Source organism: Schistocerca americana, chromosome 2, assembly GCF_021461395.2.
Source record: "Schistocerca americana isolate TAMUIC-IGC-003095 chromosome 2, iqSchAmer2.1, whole genome shotgun sequence".
Taxonomy (NCBI): Eukaryota; Metazoa; Arthropoda; class Insecta; order Orthoptera; family Acrididae; genus Schistocerca; species Schistocerca americana.
The window spans coordinates 880,458,433-880,477,190 of NC_060120.1; the positions used below are offsets into that span (position 1 = coordinate 880,458,433).

Genomic DNA, 18,758 nt, shown 5'->3' on the forward strand with positions numbered 1-18,758 from the left:
AAATATAGGGTTCTGTACCAAACAGATGTAGAAGTGTCCGTTGTAAAGGTTCAAATGGTCCTGAGCACTATGGGACTTAACAGCTGAGGTCATCAGTCCCCTAGAACTTAGAACTACTTAAACCTAACCAACCTAAGGACATCACACACATCCATGCCCGAGGCAGGATTCGAACCTGCGACCGTAGCGGTCGCGCGGTTCCAGACTGTAGCGCCTAGAAACTCTCGGCCACTCCGGCCGGCCCGTCGTAAAGAACAGAGTTACAAGACAGGTAAATATGATGGTTTGTCTCTATGCCTATCACTGCCGTCCTGTCGGATTACGAGTGGGATAAAAAGTGTACAGGTAATGCTGCGTCACAGCCGAGATAAACTGGTAGGCCCTAATGGCAAACGGTATGACATTGTCACGTGAAGCCCTGTTCACGCGTGTTCCACACGTAAGATTTTATCGGATAGGTGAAGCATGCAGATAGCTGGCGTCAAGAATGAGCATTTTCTGCCGCGTGTGTGTGACCAGGACAATAGTTATCGTTTACTGTAACGTATTTACGGAACTTACCTTTTTTGATGACATGTTCGCCTGCAGGAAAGACCTAGGTGAGCAGAGTAAGCTAAACGACTTTGGCGTCGCTGAGTGACAGTACAAAGCTCTATCGGCGGAAGCCATCCGTTCACGAGACGCGTGATGTCATGCTTCTGAGATAGGTACTAAAGAAGCGCAATTGTCAAGGACGAAATCTGCGTAACAAGGCAGCAGAGACAGGCAAAGTTGCTACATCTGTTGCGCGCACTCCCAATCATTCGGGATTCTGGTTTCACGAACGAGGTCGACGCGGAGCAGATGGCGTGCGCTTTGAAATAAACAGTGGGCCGCGCGCACGCGAACAGTGAAAGGTGGCACACCGAAGGGGACGGCACACGCGACGCTTCCTTCACTGTCACAAGTGGGAGGGGCCTTCCGTCAGCTCGCACCTCAGCGGAACTGAGACGGTCATTAGTTACAACGGCCCTGCGACATTAAACCGTATTTTACCAGTCAGAAACGGAACAATTACTTTCACACATTATGCCAGCTTTTCGTAATACCCCCGAGAACGTCAGTTTATTTTTTTCTCCATTTTGGCGGTTGCTTGTACACTCCTGACGGTGTGTAGCGGAAGGTACTTCCGGTACCACTATCTGACCTCCCATTCCGTGTTCCCTACGCAAATGGCGCGACGGAAGAATGAATGTCGTAAACATCCGTATAAGCGATTTCTCGTTGTGGCGTTTTCGCGATATGTACACTACTGGCCATTAAAATTGCTACACCACGAAGATGACGTGCTACAGACGGGACTTTTAACCGACAGGAAGAAGATGCTGTGATATGAAAATGATTAGCTTTTCAGAGCATTCACACAAGGTTGGCGCCGGTGGCGATGCCTACAACGTGCTGACATGAGGGAAGTTTCCAACCGATTTCTCATACACAAACAGCAGTTGACCGGCGTTGAATGGTGAAACGTTGTTGTGATGCCTCGTGTAAGGAGGAGAAATGCGTACCATCACGTTTCCGACTTAAAGGTCGGATTGTAGCCTATCGCGATTGCGGTTTATCGTATCGCGACATTGCTGCTCGCGTTGGTCGAGATCCAATGACTGTTAGCACAATATGGAATCGGTGGGTCCAGCAGGGTAATATGGAACGCCGTGCTAGATCCCAACGGCCTTGTATAACTAGCAGACGACATGATAGGCATCTTATTCGCATGGCTGTAACGGATCGTACTGCCACATCCCTGAGTCAACAGATGGGGACGTTTGCAAGACAACAACCATTTGCACGAAAAGCTCGACGACGTTTGCAGCAGCATGGACTATCAGCTCGGAGACCATGGCTGCGCTTACCCCTGACGCTGCATCACAGACAGGAGCGCCTGCGATGGTGTACTCAACGACGAACCTGGGTGCCCGAATGGCAAAACGGCATTTTTTCGGATGAATCCAGGTTCTGTTTACAGCATCATGATGGTCACATCCGTGTTTGGTGACATCGCGGTGAACGCACATTGGAAGTGTGCATTTGTCATGACCATACTGGCGTATCACCCGGCGTGATGGTATGGAGTGCCATTGGTTACACGTCTCGGTCACCTCTTGTTCGCATTGACGGCACTATGAACAGTGGACGTTACATTTCAGATGTGTTACGACCCGTGGCTCTACCGTCCATTCGATCCCTGCGAAACGCTACATTTCAGCAGGATAATGCACGACCGCATGTTGCAGGTATTGTACGGGCCTTTGTGGATAGAGAAAATGTTCGACTGCTGCCATGGCCAGCACATTCTCCAGATCTCTCACCAATTGAAAACGTCTGGCCAATGGTGGCCGAGTAACTGGCTCGTCACAATACGGCAGTCACAACTCGTGATGAACTGTGGTATCGTGTTGAAGTTGCATGGGCAGCTGTACCTTTACACACCATCCAAGCTCTATTTGACTCAATGCCCAGGCGTATCAAGGCCGTTATTACGGCCAGAGGTAATTGTTCTGATTACTGAGTTCTCAGGATCTATGCACCCAAATCGCGTGAAAATGTAATCACATGTCAGTTCTATTATAATATATTTGTCCAATGAATACCCGTTTATCATCTGCATTTCTTCTTGGTGTAGCAATTTTAATGGCCAGTAGTGTATATGGTAGGAAACAGTACGTTGTATTTATTACCGACCTCACGTCCCTCTTTAGATCTTCTGCTATAAACCGTTCAAAGGAATTACGGGAACACTTGTATCGGCGTCCGGTATGTTAAATCTGTTCTGATACAGGCGAAACCTGTGGTCTTATTGCTTGGCTTGAGATCTTCGCTTTCAACGTAGGCAACAATTAAACTCATTCACCATCTATTGGCTGCGCTATGCCTTAAAGTGTCAGATGAACACTCAGGAGGAAGTGAGTACCGGTGCCCCAGTGTTTTCTAGTCAAGTACGCATATGGCAGTTGTCATTTGTGGACGTTGTATTCAACCAAGTATATGCAGGTCCAGTTGCAAGGGGGTCTGATTTAAAACGCACGTTGCTTCAGATGCCAAGGGTCTCTCCATGGTTTATCCACAGATTGTGGACACACTGTAGGGAGACAGAGCTGGTTATACAAGGTCGCCAACGCCTTGCATCTCCACGTGACGACCGATATCTAGCCATCCATGTCTGCGTTACGGCATCGTATGGATACCGCCAGTGCACTTACAAGACGATGTCAGATGGGCCACTGGAGTCGCTGTGTCCGATCAGACTGTAATGAACAGATTACGAGAAAGGACCTTACGATCCAGATGACTTGTTCGAGTATTCTGTTTGACATGACAATATTTTGCAGCTCGCCTTCAGTTCTGCCTTTCCCATGTCAACTGGCAACTACGTCACTGGCGACACTTGTTATTCACAGACGAAATGTGATGGCCGTGTTCGTACGCGGAAACCCGTGGTGAGTAGTACCTGCCAACTGTCCAGGAATTTGACAGATTTCCAAGGTTATTTGATGTTGTGGAGAGGTTCAAAAACGGCTCTGAGCACTATGGGACTTAATATCTGAGGTCATCAGTCCCCTAGAACTTAGAACTACTTAAACCTAACTAACCTAAGGACATCACACACATCCATGCCCGAGGCAGGATTCGAACCTGCGACCGTAGCGGTCGCGCGGCTCCAGTCTGAAGCGCCTAGAACCGCTTGTGGAGAGGATTCAGCGCTAACAGCCATACGGATCTAGTTGTTTATGGTCGCATTACCGTCAGGCAGTACATAGAACAGAACCTGTTGAACCATATGGTGGCTGCTGCGTACGGTGGTGGCCCTGAATTCTTTCTAACGTAAGGGCCCATGTGGCGGGCGTCAGCTAAGCTTGTACATTGAAGTAATGGAAAGGCCGACGGTGAGTCCCTAGTTAAACCCCATCTTGCATGTGTGGGATGTGCGCGGCAGACCTGTTCGTGATCGTCCTGTTACACTCTGCAAGAACTCTCATGAACTCATTGAAGAGTGGGAACGGATACCACAGGATGACCTCCACAGAGTTATACGGAGCATGCCACTAGCCGCAGGCAGTGATAAATGCTCACGCTGGATCTCTCAAAGTACAAAGAAAAGCATCTAGGAGGACGGGATGAATTATTTTCAGTTATTGTTATGAAAACAATAGAGAATCTAATGTTTTGTTGCATACTTAATGTGTGACAGATAATGGTATAATCTGGAAACATATTCAGTTTGCAGTTATTGCTCAATGAAGTATGACAGACGCCCAAAATCATTATCCACAAATTTTTTTGACCAGCGCAGTTTCTTGAGTTGTCAGTTGTAATCTAATTGCTAGAATGATGTCTGGGGTTATATTAAATAGTTAGCCAGAAGTACTTTGAACTGAAGTCTAACAAGACAAAAAATTTCAAATAATGACACTTCAAGTCAGCACTTACACTCATCAATGACTCTGCAAAACTATTTTTTATGCACCATGGACCTTGCCGTTGGTGCGGAAGCTTATGTGCCTCAGCGATACAGGTAGCCTCCTTATTGTAGGTGCAAACACGACGGAGGGGTATCTGTTGAGAGGCCAGACAAATGAGTGTTTCCTGAAGAGGTGTAGCAGCCTGTTCAGTAGTTTCAGGGGCAACAGTGTGGATACTTGACTAATTTGGCTTCGTCACATCAGCCAAAACGGCCTTGCTGAGCTGGTACTGTGAACGGATGAAAGCAAGGGGAAACTAAGGCCGTAATTTTTCCCGAGGGCATGCACCTTTACTGTATGGTTAAATAATGATGGCGTCCTCTTGGGTAAAATATTCCGGAGGTAAAATAGCCCCCTTTCGGAACTCCGGATGCGGACTGCTCAGGAGAATGTCATTATCAGGAGAAACAAAACTATCGTTCTACGGACTGGAGCGTGGAATGTCAGATCCCTTAATTGAGTAGGTAGGTTAGAAAATTTAAGAAGGGAAATGGACAGGTTAAAGTTAAATGTAGTGGGAATTAGTGAAGTTCGGTGGCAGGAGGAACAAGACTTCTGTCCAGGTGAATGCAGAGTTATAAATACAAAATCAAACAGGGGTAATGGAAGAGTGAGTTTAATAATGAATAAAAAAAATAGGAGCGCGAGTAAGATACTATGAACGGCACAGTGAACGCATTACTGTAGCCAAGATAGACACGAAGCCCACGCCTACCACAGTAGTACAAGTTCATATGCTAACTAGCTCCGCAGATGACGAAGAGATTGATGTATGATGAAATAAAAGAAATTATTCAGATAGTGAAGGGAGAGGAAAATTTAATTGTCATGGGGGACTGGAATTAGACAGTCGAAAAGGAAGTGAAGCAAAAGTAGCAGGTGAATATGGAAGGGATACGGAATGAAAGAGGAAGCCGCCTTGTAGAATTTTGCACAGAGCATAACTGAATCATAGTTAACACTTCGTTTAAGAATCATGAAAGAAGATTGCATACGTGGAAGAAGCCAGGAGGCACTAGAACGTTTTGGATAATTATAGAATGGTAAGAGATTTAGAAACCAGGTTTTAAATTGTAAGCCATTTCCAGGGGTAGATGTGGACTCTGACCACAATCTATTGGTTATGAACTGTTGATTAAAACAGAAGAAATTGCAAAAAAGGTGGAAATTTAAGGAGATGGGACCGGATAATCTGAAAAGAGCAGAGGCTGTAGAGAGTCACAGAGAGAGCATTAGGGAATGATTGACAAGAATGAGGGAAAGATATACAGTGGAAGAAGAATGGGTAGCTTTGAGGGATGAAATAGTGAAGGCAGCAAAGGATCAAGTAGCCTAGGTAGAAAGACAAAGGCTAGTAAAAATCTTGGGTAACACAAGAGACACTGAATTTAACTAATTAAAGGAGAAAATATAAAAATGCAGTAAATGAAGCAGACAAAAAGGAATGCAAACGTCTCAAAAATGAGATCGAGATGAAGTGCAAAATAACTAAGCAGGGATGGCTAGAGGACAAATGTAAGGATGTAGAGGCTCACTAGCGGTAAGATAGATACTGCCTACAGGAAAATTAAAGAGACCTTTGGAGAAAAGAGAACCACTTGTATGAATATCAAGAGCTCAGATGGAAAACCAGTTCTAAGCAAAGAAGGGAAGGCAGGAAGGTGGAGGGACTATATAGAGGATCTGTACCGTGGCAATATTATGGAAATAGAAAAGGACGTAGATGAACATGAAATAGGAGATATGACACCCCGTGAAGAATTTGACAGAGCATTAAGAGAACTAAGTCAACACAACACCCGGGGAGTAGACAATATTGCATTAGAACTACTGGTGAGCGCGATGTATGAGACAGGCGAGATACCCTCAGACTTCAAGAAGAATATAATAATTCCAGTACCAAAGAAAGCAGGTTTTGACAGGTGTGAAAACTACCGAACTATCAGCTTAATAAGTCTCGGCTGCAAAATACTGACACGAATTCTTTTCAGACGAATGGGAAAACTGGTAGAAGCCGACTTCAGGGAAGATCAGTTTGGATTCCGTAGAAATGGTGGAACGCACGAGGCAATACTGACCCTACGACTTACCTTAGAAGATAAATTAAAGAAAGGCAAACGTACATTTCTAGCATTTGTAGACTTAGACAAAGCTTTTGGCAATGTTGACTGGAATATTCTCTTTCAAATTCTGAAGATGGCAAGGGTCAAATACGGGGAGCAAAAGGCTATTTACACTTTGTACAGAAACCAGATGGCAGTTATAAGAGTCGTGGGGCATGAAAGGGAAGCAGTGGTTGGAAACGGAGTGAGACAGGATTGTAGCCTATCCCCGATGTTATTCAATCTGTATATTGAGCAAGCAGTAAAGGAAACAAAAGAAAAATTTGGAGTAGGAATTAAAATACACGGAGATGAAATAAAAACTTTGAGGTTTGTTGATGACATTATAATTCTGTCAGAGACAGCAAAGGACCTGAAACAGCAGCTGAAAGGACTGGACAGTGTCTTGAAATGAGGATATAAGATGAACATCAACAAAAGCCAACCGAGTCGAGTTAAATCGGGTGGCACTGAGGGAATTATATTAGGAAATGAGACACTTAAAGTGGTAGATGAGTTTTGCTATTTGGCGAGCATAATAACTGATGATGGTCGAAGTAGAGAGGATATAAAATGTAGACTGGCAATAGCAAGAAAGCGTTTCTGAAGAAGAAAAATTTGTTAACATCGAGTATAGATTTAAGAGTCAGGAACTCTTCTCTGAAAGTATTTGTGTGGAGTGTAGCCGTGTGTGGAAGTGAAACGTGGACGACACATAGTTTAGACAATAAGAGAATAGAAGCTTTCGAAATGTGGTGATACAGAAGAACGCTGAAGATTTTATGAATAGATCACGTAACTAATGAGGAGGTACTGAATAGAACTGGGGAGAAGAGAAATTTGTGGCACAACTTGACTAGAAGGAGGGATCGGTTGGTAGGACACGTTGTGTGGCATCAAGGGTTCACCAATTTAGTATTGGAGGGTAGCAAGGAGGGTAAATATCATAGAGGGAGACCAAGAGGTGAATACCCTAAGCATATTCAGAAGGATGTAGGGTGCAGTAGTTACTTGGAGATGAAGAGGCCTGCACAGGATAGAGTAGCATGGAGAGCTGCATCAAATCAGTCTGTGGACTGAAGACGACACCAACAAGTGTCACTCCGGAATATTCCCTATGACAAGTAATGGAGCTCAGTTCAAGCAGCAATTCGGGCGGTTACGTGTTTTGACATGCGTGAACAGTTGTTCATCTTAAAGACTTAAGCCACTAAAGCTCTGAACGTAATTTATAATTGGCGATCAAAAATTTTCCGTGTGAAGGCCGTGAAGTGCAAACTGGTATCCAGTCAGGGGGATAGCTCTTCCTATCATACTTCCACTTCTCACTTTCCGTCGACTTTTAACACACTTCTAGTAACAACAGTATCCAATGTAACTTTGTTCCACTCAACTAGCTCCCCATCGCAATACGCTTTTGCCCTTGACTCTTGAATCCTGGCCATTCACGGCCTCAGATCGGAAAACTCGATTTGTCGACACGACAATGCCCAAAGAAAGTCCATATCTTGAAAAACTTGGCCGACCGATCGATAATGCACCTTCACATGTGAAAGAACTCCCAACACACATTTTCCAGTGCTGTTAGCCTCGAGCGCCGAGTATAGACGTGCTTTATCGTGGGGATCGATCACATTAACGAACAACATTGCAAGTCTTATTTCGAGGGGCATTTTGTCTGGCGCCCTTTGCGACGTGGAACGTTACTGGGTAGCGCGATCCTTTGAAGAGCGGAAATGGAAACCGTTTTAAGTGCCAAGTCTGACATATGTTAGAGGAATGAAAAAACATTGTATCTCATTTGTACATAACTGATATGTATTCAAAACGTTGAAGAGATTTTCTGATACCACAGAATTAATGCTGCTCACCGCATGAAGGCTAAAAGCAATAAGACAAATTACAAAATAAATTTTTTATTAGAAACGTTCTGAGTGCCATATCAGGAAACTAACTAACTCTAATTGTCAATAATAAAGTTTTTCCATGTTGATTGTTGTAGGGAAGCCGGCCGGTGTGGCCGTGCGGTTAAAGGCGCTTCAGTCTGGAACCGCGTGACCGCTACGGTCGCAGGTTCGAATCCTGGCTCGGGCATGGATGTGTGTGATGTCCTTAGGTTAGTTAGGTTTAATTAGTTCTAAGTTCTAGGCGATTGATGACCTCAGAAGTTAAGTCGCATAGTGCTCAGAGCCATTTGAACCATTTTTTGTTGTAGGGAAGGAAACAGCAACCAGCCACTGTTAATAATATTTATTGATACACATAGCGCCGTTATCGGTTTCGAACAGTCAGGTTTATCTTCAGATGGCTGTTCACGCTTATATTACAGTTGTCGTTGTTTACATTAGCTGTTGGCTGTTTTAGTAACAACAAATGTAATGTAATCGTGAATAGCCGCCCAAAGATGAACCTGTCGGTTCGCAAGGGGCTATTTGTGTAAATAATTAGCAGTGGCTGGCTGGTTGCTGTTTCCGACTATGCAAAAATCAATTTGTGTTTTGTGCGTAGCCTAGGTCTCAAAAATGTCACTTTTCGATATAGAAAGGAAGTTTTTGTTCCATTTTCCATTGATACTAAGGCACTACGTTTTATTTATGGTAATACAAGTGAAAAAATACAGCATTAAGGTTTTAAACAGTTGAACTGTAGTCAACAAAACCTGCTCCTCATATCTTTTGTTCTTTGGGGCCCGGAGTGCAAAAAAAAAAAATGGCTCTGAGCACTATGGGACTTAACTTCTGAGGTCATCAGTCCCCTAGAACTTAGAACTACTTAAACCTAACTAACCTAACGACAACACACACATCCATGCCCGAGGCAGGATTCGAACCTGCGACCGTAGCGGTCGCTCAGCTCCAAACTGTAGCGCCTAGAACCGCTCGGCCACTCCGGCCGGCCCCGGAGTGCAAAATATGTCTTTTATGACATGGTTATAACGAATAACAGCCAGCTACACTCTGTTCAAAGTGCTGTCAATGCGAACAAGAGGTGACCGAGACGTGTAACCAATCGCACTCCATAGCATCATGCCGGGTGATACGCCAGTATGGTGATGACAAATACACGATTCAAAAAAATGGCTCTGAGCACTATGGGACTTAACTTCTGTGGTCATCTGTCCCCTAGAACTTAGAACTACTTAAACCTAACTAACCTACGGACATCACACATATCCATGCCCGAGGTAGGATTCGAACCTGCGCAAATACACGCTTCCAATGTGCGTTCACCGCGATGTCGTCAAACACGGATGCGACCATCGTGATGCTGTAAACAGAACCTGGATTCATCCGAAAAAATGACGTTTTGCCTTTCGTGCACCCAGGTTCGTCGTTGAGTACACCATCGCAGGCGCTCCTGTCTGTGATGCAGCGTCAAGGGTAATCGCAGCAATGGTCTCCGAGTTGATAGTCCATGCTGTCGAACGCAACCATTTCCAACCAATGATCGTTCAGTTTCCGGACCAGAAGACCCAGTCCATTCTATGCAAACACAGGCCAGACCATTACGGTGCCTTGTTGACAATATGAGTACGTGCTTTCGTGGGATCTGCGCCACATACAAAGCCTACCATCAGCTCTTAGTAACTGTAATCGGGACTCAACCGACGAGGCCACGGTTTTCCAGTCGGCTAGGGTCCATGAGCCCAGAAGAGGCACTGTAAGCGATGTCGCGCTGTTAGCAAAGGCAATCGCGTCGGTAGTTTGCTGCCATAGCCCATTAACTCCGAATATCGTCACACTGCCCTAGCGGACAAGTTCGTCGTGCGTTTCGCATTGATATCTGCGCCTATTTCACGCAGTGTTGCTTGTCTGTTAGCAATGACAACTTTATGCAAACGCCGCTGCTATCGGTCGTTAAGTGAAAGTCGTGGACCACTGCGTTGCCCGTGGTGAGAGGTAATACCTGCAATTTGGTGTTCTCGGTACAGTTTTGACTCTATCTGTCTCGGAATATTGAACTCCATGACGACTTTCGAAGTGTATTGTCCCATCGTCTAGTTCTACTACCATTCCGCTTTCAAAGTCTGTTAATTTCCGTCGTGCGGATATAATCACGTCGTAAACCTATTCCGATGAATCACCTAAGTAACAATGACAGCTCCGTCAGTGCATTGCCCTTTTATATCTTGAGTACACGATACTAGTGCCGTCTGTAATGTACATTTCGGTATCCTACGACTTGGGTCAGCTGAGTGTATAATCGGTATGGATGATGATTACAAGCAGTTCTGCCAATCATCACTACATAGCGACTGCTTCGTTTTCACAGCGGTGGGGGACTTGAATTCATCAGTCAGTTTACTCTCTAAATTCTGTGCCACCCCTCTCTCTGCTCATCCCCTCTCCCAGTCACTCCGCGCATCTCCTCCTTCCTCCTCTCCATGTCCATTTCCATCTGAATTTTCATTAGAGTAAAGTGTAAGAAATTTTTCAAGATTTTCCACATTATATATTACATACATAACAAAGTAAATAGCCTATGTCCATCGAAACGTTCTTTAGAGCACCATGTACTAATTTGTAGCTAAACGGTGAAGAACATTTGGCGATTTTCGGTAACAACGTTTTCTCTTTTCATATTACATACGTATATATAGCCAAACTGTTTTTTGTTACAAAACATTTGGCAACAGGATTGTCAAACTGAACGGAAAGCTTTTTATTTTCTTTTCAATACCAAAAATGGTACTATCATCCACAATTACGAACATAAGACAAAAAATCAACCTAATCAGTCAATCCGTTCTCAGGTGACGATCTTTCACAGCTGATTTTAATTTCCGACTTTTCCGGAGTATTTTTCAAAAATTTCCTTTCATGGTAACTTTTTCCTGATAATAACGAACACACACACACACACACACACACACACACACACACACACAAACCAAATGGGTCTAGCCGTTCTGAGGCAATGATGTTTCACGCACGCGTCAAACGGTATACCTGTTGATGAAATTCGTATAAAAATTCCTACGTTAGTTCCTGAGATTCAAACGTCAATACAGACAGAAATTGTGGCGATGGACTTTATTTTGTGTATGTATAGACAGTAGAAGATAACGTACAGATATTCGTCGTTAAAAAAATAAATACATGCGTAGCTTTTACACTCAGTACTCTGCGGTGTATGAGGAAATTGAGGTCGAAAGGAGAACGGTTCCCTGCTGGCGCCGTACTGTGTGATTTGCCCTGCTTTGTAAAATTTCTTTTGGTAACAAGACTGTCGCAATTGCTGGGCTCTTGGGGCAGGAGGATGCAGAATCTCATAGCACTTAATGTGAATATAAGTCCCCAAACACGAGGAACGAGTTGATGTTTCTAAAACCAAGTTCAAACTTTTTTCATCTTTGTTTTATGGTATTAAAAGATATTGTTTTTACAAAGAACGAAACGTGTAAGCTGTGCGGGGCAATTAAAGTCCGACCCTTTAAGTGGACCTAAGATGTCTGGGGCGTCCAGAGTGATGTCAGAGCGGAGAGCAGCGTGAATTAACCTTTCGCTGCGCGTAACAGCGCGTCTGGTGACGTAACAACTGAAGGTGGTAGAGCTGGTACTTGGTATTTTACTTATTTATTGGCTTTTGGTTTGATAACCATAGAACCAACCGCAGTTGACACATATCGGTAACAACTATCAGTTTTGACCGTTATCTACTTTGTATGCCACCAAAGAAAATTTTCGACAGCAGACACGTCATACATTATAGTGGGCGAAATTAATGTTGCCCTTTAACACGTTGACTGCCACGAGGTCGCCGGCGGCACCAGCAGAGCCTCACAGCTCACGCCGCGTCACGGCCTGGTGGCGAAGCATCCGTCACTATGCGTGCGTCAATCGGCAGTGTGACGTGGCTTTCCGGGGCCCTGTCTTCATGCGATCGCACATTCTAGTGACCACCGCCGCCAACAACCATGTACAGTGGCCTACATTCCTGCCAAGTATTTCTGCAATATCGCAGATAGAATATCCTTCTTCTCGTATCCCTATTCGCGACCTCGTTCAAACTCAGTCAGGTGTGGATTACTGCGTCTTTGTCACTTTAAAGGCATTCTTGTCTCAGATAAACTAACGAAGTCCAATCTCAAATGTAACTAACGCTCACTACCGATATAGCGTGTACCAGGTGTAGAAGTACGAAAACGGAATTTCTCTATAGATGGTTCTAGCCGCCAGTGTACGGCCCATGAGACCGCGTCTGCAGCGCTATCGGATTCCTGTAATGGCTGACGACGAATGTCAACAAACAATAACCAAAGTTCCATACATCGGTATCTGTTTAAAACCCTTAAACATGTCGAGTTTTGTGCTTACGAACTACGATTTGCGAACAGCATTAGTTTCCTGTTATTATTTGAAGAAAACTGCTGCAGAATCGCATCGAATGCTTTTCGAAGTTTTCGGCGAACATCCTCTTGGGAAAACACAGTGTTTAGAGCGGTTAAAAAAATTCAAAAGTTATGTTTTTGACGTGAGAAACGAGGAGAGCGGGAAACGGCCGAAGAAGTTCGAAGACAACGAATTGCAGGTCTTACTGGATAAAGATGATAAACTCAACAGGAACTCGTGGAACAACTGAATGTGACACAGAGGGCCGTTTCTCTTAAAGGTGCAGAAAGTGGAAAAATGGGTTCCGCATGAACTGAACGACAGACAGCAAAAAATGGCTCTGAGCACTATGGGACTCAACATCTTAGGTCATAAGTCCCCTAGAACTTAGAACTACTTAAACCTAACTAACCTAAGGACATCTCACACACCCATGCCCGAGGCAGGATTCGAACCTGCGACCGTAGCAGTCCCGCGGTTCCGGACTGCAGCGCCAGAACCGCACGGCCACCGCGGCCGGCGACAGACAGCAAGCAACTCGAAAGACCACTTGTGAAAGGGTGCTCGCCAGATACAAAAGTAGGTCGTTTCTCCATCGAATAGTGACAGATGATGAAAAATGGATCTTAGGCGTCGTAAATCGTGGGTGAATACAGGCAAACCATCGACATCCATCGCAAGACCAAATCGCTTTGGAAAGAAGACAATGCTGCCCCAGGGGCTCAGCTATTGTGGCAGTCTTGTTACCAAAGACATTTTACAAAACAGGGCAAATCACACTCTACGGCGCCAGTAGGTTCAAATGGTTCAAATGGCTCTGAGCACTATGCGACTTAACTTCTGAGGTCATCGGTCGCCTAGAACTTAGAACTAATTAAACCTAACTAACCCAAGGACATCACACACATCCATGCCCGAGGCAGGATTCGAACCTGCGGCCGTAGCGGTCGCTCGGTTCCAGACTGTAGCGCCTAGAACCGCACGGCCACTATAGCCGGCGCGCCAGTAGGGGATCGTTCTCCTTTCAACCTCGATTTCCTTATAAACCGCAGAGTATTGAGCGTAAAAGCTAGGAGTGCATTTTTTTAACGACGAATATCTGTATGTTATCTTCTATTGTCTATACATACACAAATTAAAGTTCACCGACACAACTTTTGTCTGTATTAACGTTTGAATTTGAGGAACTGCTGTCGAAATTTTTGTACGGGTTTCATCAGCAGGTAGACCGATTGACGCGAAAGGTTTTTGTGTATGTATGTAAATAAAAATCAATTGCTGCATGTGTGAAAGATCATTGCCTGAGAACGGCTAGACCTATTTGGTTTGTGTGTGTGTGTGTGTGTGTGTGTGATCGTGTTCGTTATTATCAAGAAAAAGTTTACATGAAAGGAAATGTCTAAAAATGCTCCGGAAAAGCCGGAAAATAAAATGATCTGTGAAAGATCGTCACTTGGGAACGGCTTGACCGATTCGGTTTTTTTTTTTTGTTTTTTTTTCTTTTTACTGTGTTCGTAATTGTGGACGGTAGTACTATTTTTGGTATTGAAAATAAAATAAACTTTCTGTTCAGTTTGACAATTCTGCTGACAAACGTTTTCGTAACAAAAAATCAGTTTGACGATATATATGTTTGTGATATGCAAAGGGGAAATGTTACCGAAAACTGCGAGAACTTCTTCACCGTTCATCTACAAATTTGTACACGGTTCTCTAAAGAACGTTTCGACAGATATAGGCTATATATTTTTGCAAAATATGTAATATATAATGGGGAAAATTTCGAAAAGGTCTTGACGGATTTACGTCAAATGTTTTACACGATACTCTAATGAAAATTCAGATGGAAATGGACGTGGAGAGGAGGGAGGAGGAGAAGTAAGGAGAGAGTAGGAGGGGGGATGAGAAGATGAGCAGAGAGTGTGGTCGCGCGGAAGATCCAGTGTAAACTGACTGACCTTTGATGAATTTAAGTCCCCCCACCGCTGTGAAAACGAAACAGTCGCTATCTAGTGACGATTGTCAGAACTTCTTGTAATCATCTATACCGTTTTTACACTCGGTTGTCCCAAGTCGTGGGTGAGATCAGAAGGGTGTCATCTATTATGAGCTGGTGAAACCGTTAACACTGATCGCTACCAAAAGCAAATGATCGATTTATTGAGCATTACGTGAAAAACTAGAAAAAAGGCAACAAAGTCATTTTGCTCCATGATAACGCCCCATCACACACAGCAAAACCGGTCAGGGAAACGATCGAGGCGTTCAGTTGGGAAATAGTAGAGCATGCGGCTTATTCTGCAGATTTGGCTCCGTCCGATTATCATCTATTTACATCACTGGGACACGCTCTCCCTGAACAACGCTTCGTATTAAAATGTACGGAAATGGCTCGCTGACTGGTTTGCTTCAAGAGAAGAACGTTTATTTTGGCATAGCATTCATAGCCTGCCGGAAGGTGGGAGAAATGTATAAATAGCAATGGAGATTATTGTGAATAAAATATTGTTTATCAGTTCCAAAAGAAGAGACGTGTAATTACTACATCCAAATTTCGGTTTCATACTTCTACACCTGCTATTTAAAGTAAATTTGATTTGCATCCTCATAGTGGTGCTACTATCGCCACTTCTATGCGACTGGCGCGAAATTTGAACAGACTTGTCTTTCAGATGTAGAAACACGCCTACCAACTTTCGTTTATGTCGCACAAATCCTTCTTGGTGCTGCAATTTTTTTCCGTTAATGTATTTGACAGCCATCGGCATCCGTGCAATGCCCTCAGTGTGTTGCAATTGTCAGTCGTGGATAGATCAGTGTTCAGCTTAGTTCTGTGCAGTATGTTGCAGCTCTGTGAATTCGAACGAGGGCAGATTGTTGGTGCTAGTATAGTGCGTCTCGCGTAACCAAGGCAGCCGAAGTGTTTGGTGTTTCAAGAGCCACAATATCGCCATTCCTACCACGTCTACAGCAATGATACTTTTCTTGCACTTGTATAGCAAACCTGCCCTTTCTTTAGGCACATTTGTTACTAATTTAATGGCTTATTCAACAACAACTCATCCTTCAAACCACGACCAAACAATGACTAGGAACATCTGTGTGCAACACCACGAAACCTTATCCCAGAGAGTGCAGGGAAAGTGGGGTATGCAGAATGTGGATCGTCGCTGGGAAAGGAGTGGTGTTGGGCAAAGATTTCCATCGTCTTGCTCAGCACTCACAAGACAGGCCCAGCTCCCACTTTTTAATTATCATCTACTGTGGCACAAATTACACACTGTAAGAACAACTTTTCAAGAAATGTGGTACTTACAGGGTTATTACAAATGATTGAAGCGATTTCACAGCTCTACAATAACTTTATTATTTGAGATATTTTCACAATGCTTTGCACACACATACAAAAACTCAAAAAGTTTTTGTAGGCATTCACAAATGTTCGATATGTGCCCCTTTAGTGATTCGGCAGACATCAAGCTGATAATCAAGTTCCTCTCACACTCGGAGCAGCATGTCCCCATCAATGAGTTCGAAAGCATCGTTGATGCGAGCTCGCAGTTCTGGCACGTTTCTTGGTAGAGGAGGTTTAAACACTGAATCTTTCACATAACCCCACAGAAAGAAATCGCATGGGGTTAAGTCGGGAGAGCGTGGAGGCCATGACATGAATTGCTGATCATGATCTCCACCACGACCGATCCATCGGTTTTCCCCTTACAGAGGCATCCAGAAGCTTTAAACTGCGCATACCATCGCCGAATGGAGTTAGCAGTTGGTGGATATTTGTTGAACTTCGTCCTGAAGTGTCGTTGCACTGTTATGACTGACTGATGTGAGTGCATTTCAAGCACCACATACGCTTTCTCGGTTCCTGTCGCCGTTTTGTCTCATTGCGCTCTCGAGCGCTCTGGCGGCAGAAACCTGAAGTGCGGCTTCAGCCGAACAAAACTTTATGAGTTTTTCTACGTATCTGTAGTGTGTCGTGACCATATGTCAATGAATGGAGCTACAGTGAATTTATGAAATCGCTTCAATCATTTGTAATAGCCCTGTACTTGTAGTAACGAATGTGAAATTAAATTAAGCTTGTAACACTTAGTTAAGAGAAATGCAGACCTCAGCTGCAATTAGACATTGAATTAAATTCAATGGCGGTATGTGAAAATTTGTGCTGGTCCGGGATTCTAACCCGGATTTCCCGCTTTATGCGAGTAGTCGCCTTAACTGCTTCGGCTGTCCGGATACGCTTCCTATCCAAACCAAATTCTCAACCTGTCGTACACAACACATGTAGCGTCTACCATCCATTATCCTCATTGTCGCATACATGTCTGATACAACAGGCACAACACATTTACTAATTTACAGGGTGGTCTACTTACACGTTTCAGCACAAGTATCTCCAGTAGAACAACAGACACTGAACAACAGCTTTCCCGGGTATGACTGTAAGGCAGGGTCTCATAAAAGTAAAACGTAAACTGATATAATCTTATTTTTTAAATGGGCACCCCGTATTATTTCTTACGCAATCGATAACATGAAAAATCACAGAAAGAGTGACGTTGGTTGCATCGCAATATACAGTTACATCCCGAGAAATTGCAAAGCGAATCTGAAGCTTGAAATAAACGAAACGCGACACGGTTAGTAGCATATTTAAGCCGATTCTGATGCAAAGAGCATATTGATTAAAATTTCAGGATATAAATCAAGATTTATTTTCGTCGTATACCCCGACCAAAAACAAAATTTTCACTTAATTAAAAAACAAATTATTCAATTACAATTTAATACTCAAAAATTAAATCAAAAATCTAATATTCGATCAATTCAATAACATGAATCGGACATTATTTTTTTGTTTTTTACGTCAATAAATAAAATGTAATCCAATGATTTTCTCCAATTTATCATCGTCTTGTGTAAAGATTTTAATATAACTATCTGGAAGAGTAATTTTAAATTTATCATCTAAAAGTAGTAAAACGTTCTCACCATATTTAGTTGGTAAAATTTCATATAGGTATAAAAATCACAATGCTATGCTTTCAGCTATTTCCGTTTTGGCTACTTTTTCATTTATCTCTCACTCGTTTTAAATTGGAGACTGATGAAAAATGAGGACAAGAAATACTGGACAGCTTAAGTGAAATAAAGTAAACGAATGAAAAATGGAAAGTAAATGGCGATTGATGAAAAATGAGGACAACAAAAATGGTAAACAAGTTATACGAGGGCCGTTCAGAAAGTAACCTCCGGTTGATTTTAAAAAAATACACCAAGTTAAATAAAAATATTTTAATATATACATCTTACAACTACATCTTTGCACTATTTTTCTACATAGTCTCCATAGCGATTGAGGCACTTATCGTATCTCTTCACAAGCTTTGAAATTCCTTCTGCATAAAAATCACCCGCTTGTGCCTGGAGCCAGCCTGTGACCGCATCTTTGAGCTCTTCGTCGTCATCAAACCGCTGTGACCCGAGCCATTTCTTCAAATGCATGAAGAGGTGATAATCACTTGGCGCCAGGTCTGGGCTGTAAGGTGGATGGTTGATAACGTCCCACTTGAAGGACTCAAGAAGGGCCGCTGTTCTGCGAGCAGAGTGAGGACGGGCGTTATCGTGCAAAAACACGATACCGGAAGTCAGCATACCACGGCGTTTGTTCTGTATAGCCCGTCGTAACTTTTTTATTGTTTCACAGTACACGTCTTGATTAATGGTCGTACCACGTTCCACGAATTCAACCAACAACACCCCTTTGGCATCCCAAAACACCGTTGCCATCAGTTTTCTGGCAGAAAAGTCTTGCG

The 18,758-nt window shown here is 43.6% G+C and overlaps 1 protein-coding gene across 2 annotated transcripts in view; it reads right to left on the reverse strand.

Annotated features, from left to right (window-relative positions):
* Window positions 1-18,758, reverse strand: part of LOC124594795 (lactosylceramide 4-alpha-galactosyltransferase-like) — a 463,646-nt gene that overhangs the window by 291,222 nt on the left and 153,666 nt on the right. The window contains exon 1 of one of the 2 annotated variants that reach the window (XM_047133214.1): window positions 562-638. The exons of the other annotated variant lie outside the window; for it this stretch is intronic. Coding sequence (XP_046989170.1) covers window positions 562-576 — 15 coding nt within the window. The 5' untranslated portion in view covers window positions 577-638. Of the gene's footprint in view, window positions 1-561; window positions 639-18,758 lie in introns of those variants that run through there. 2 annotated transcript variants of the gene reach the window in all.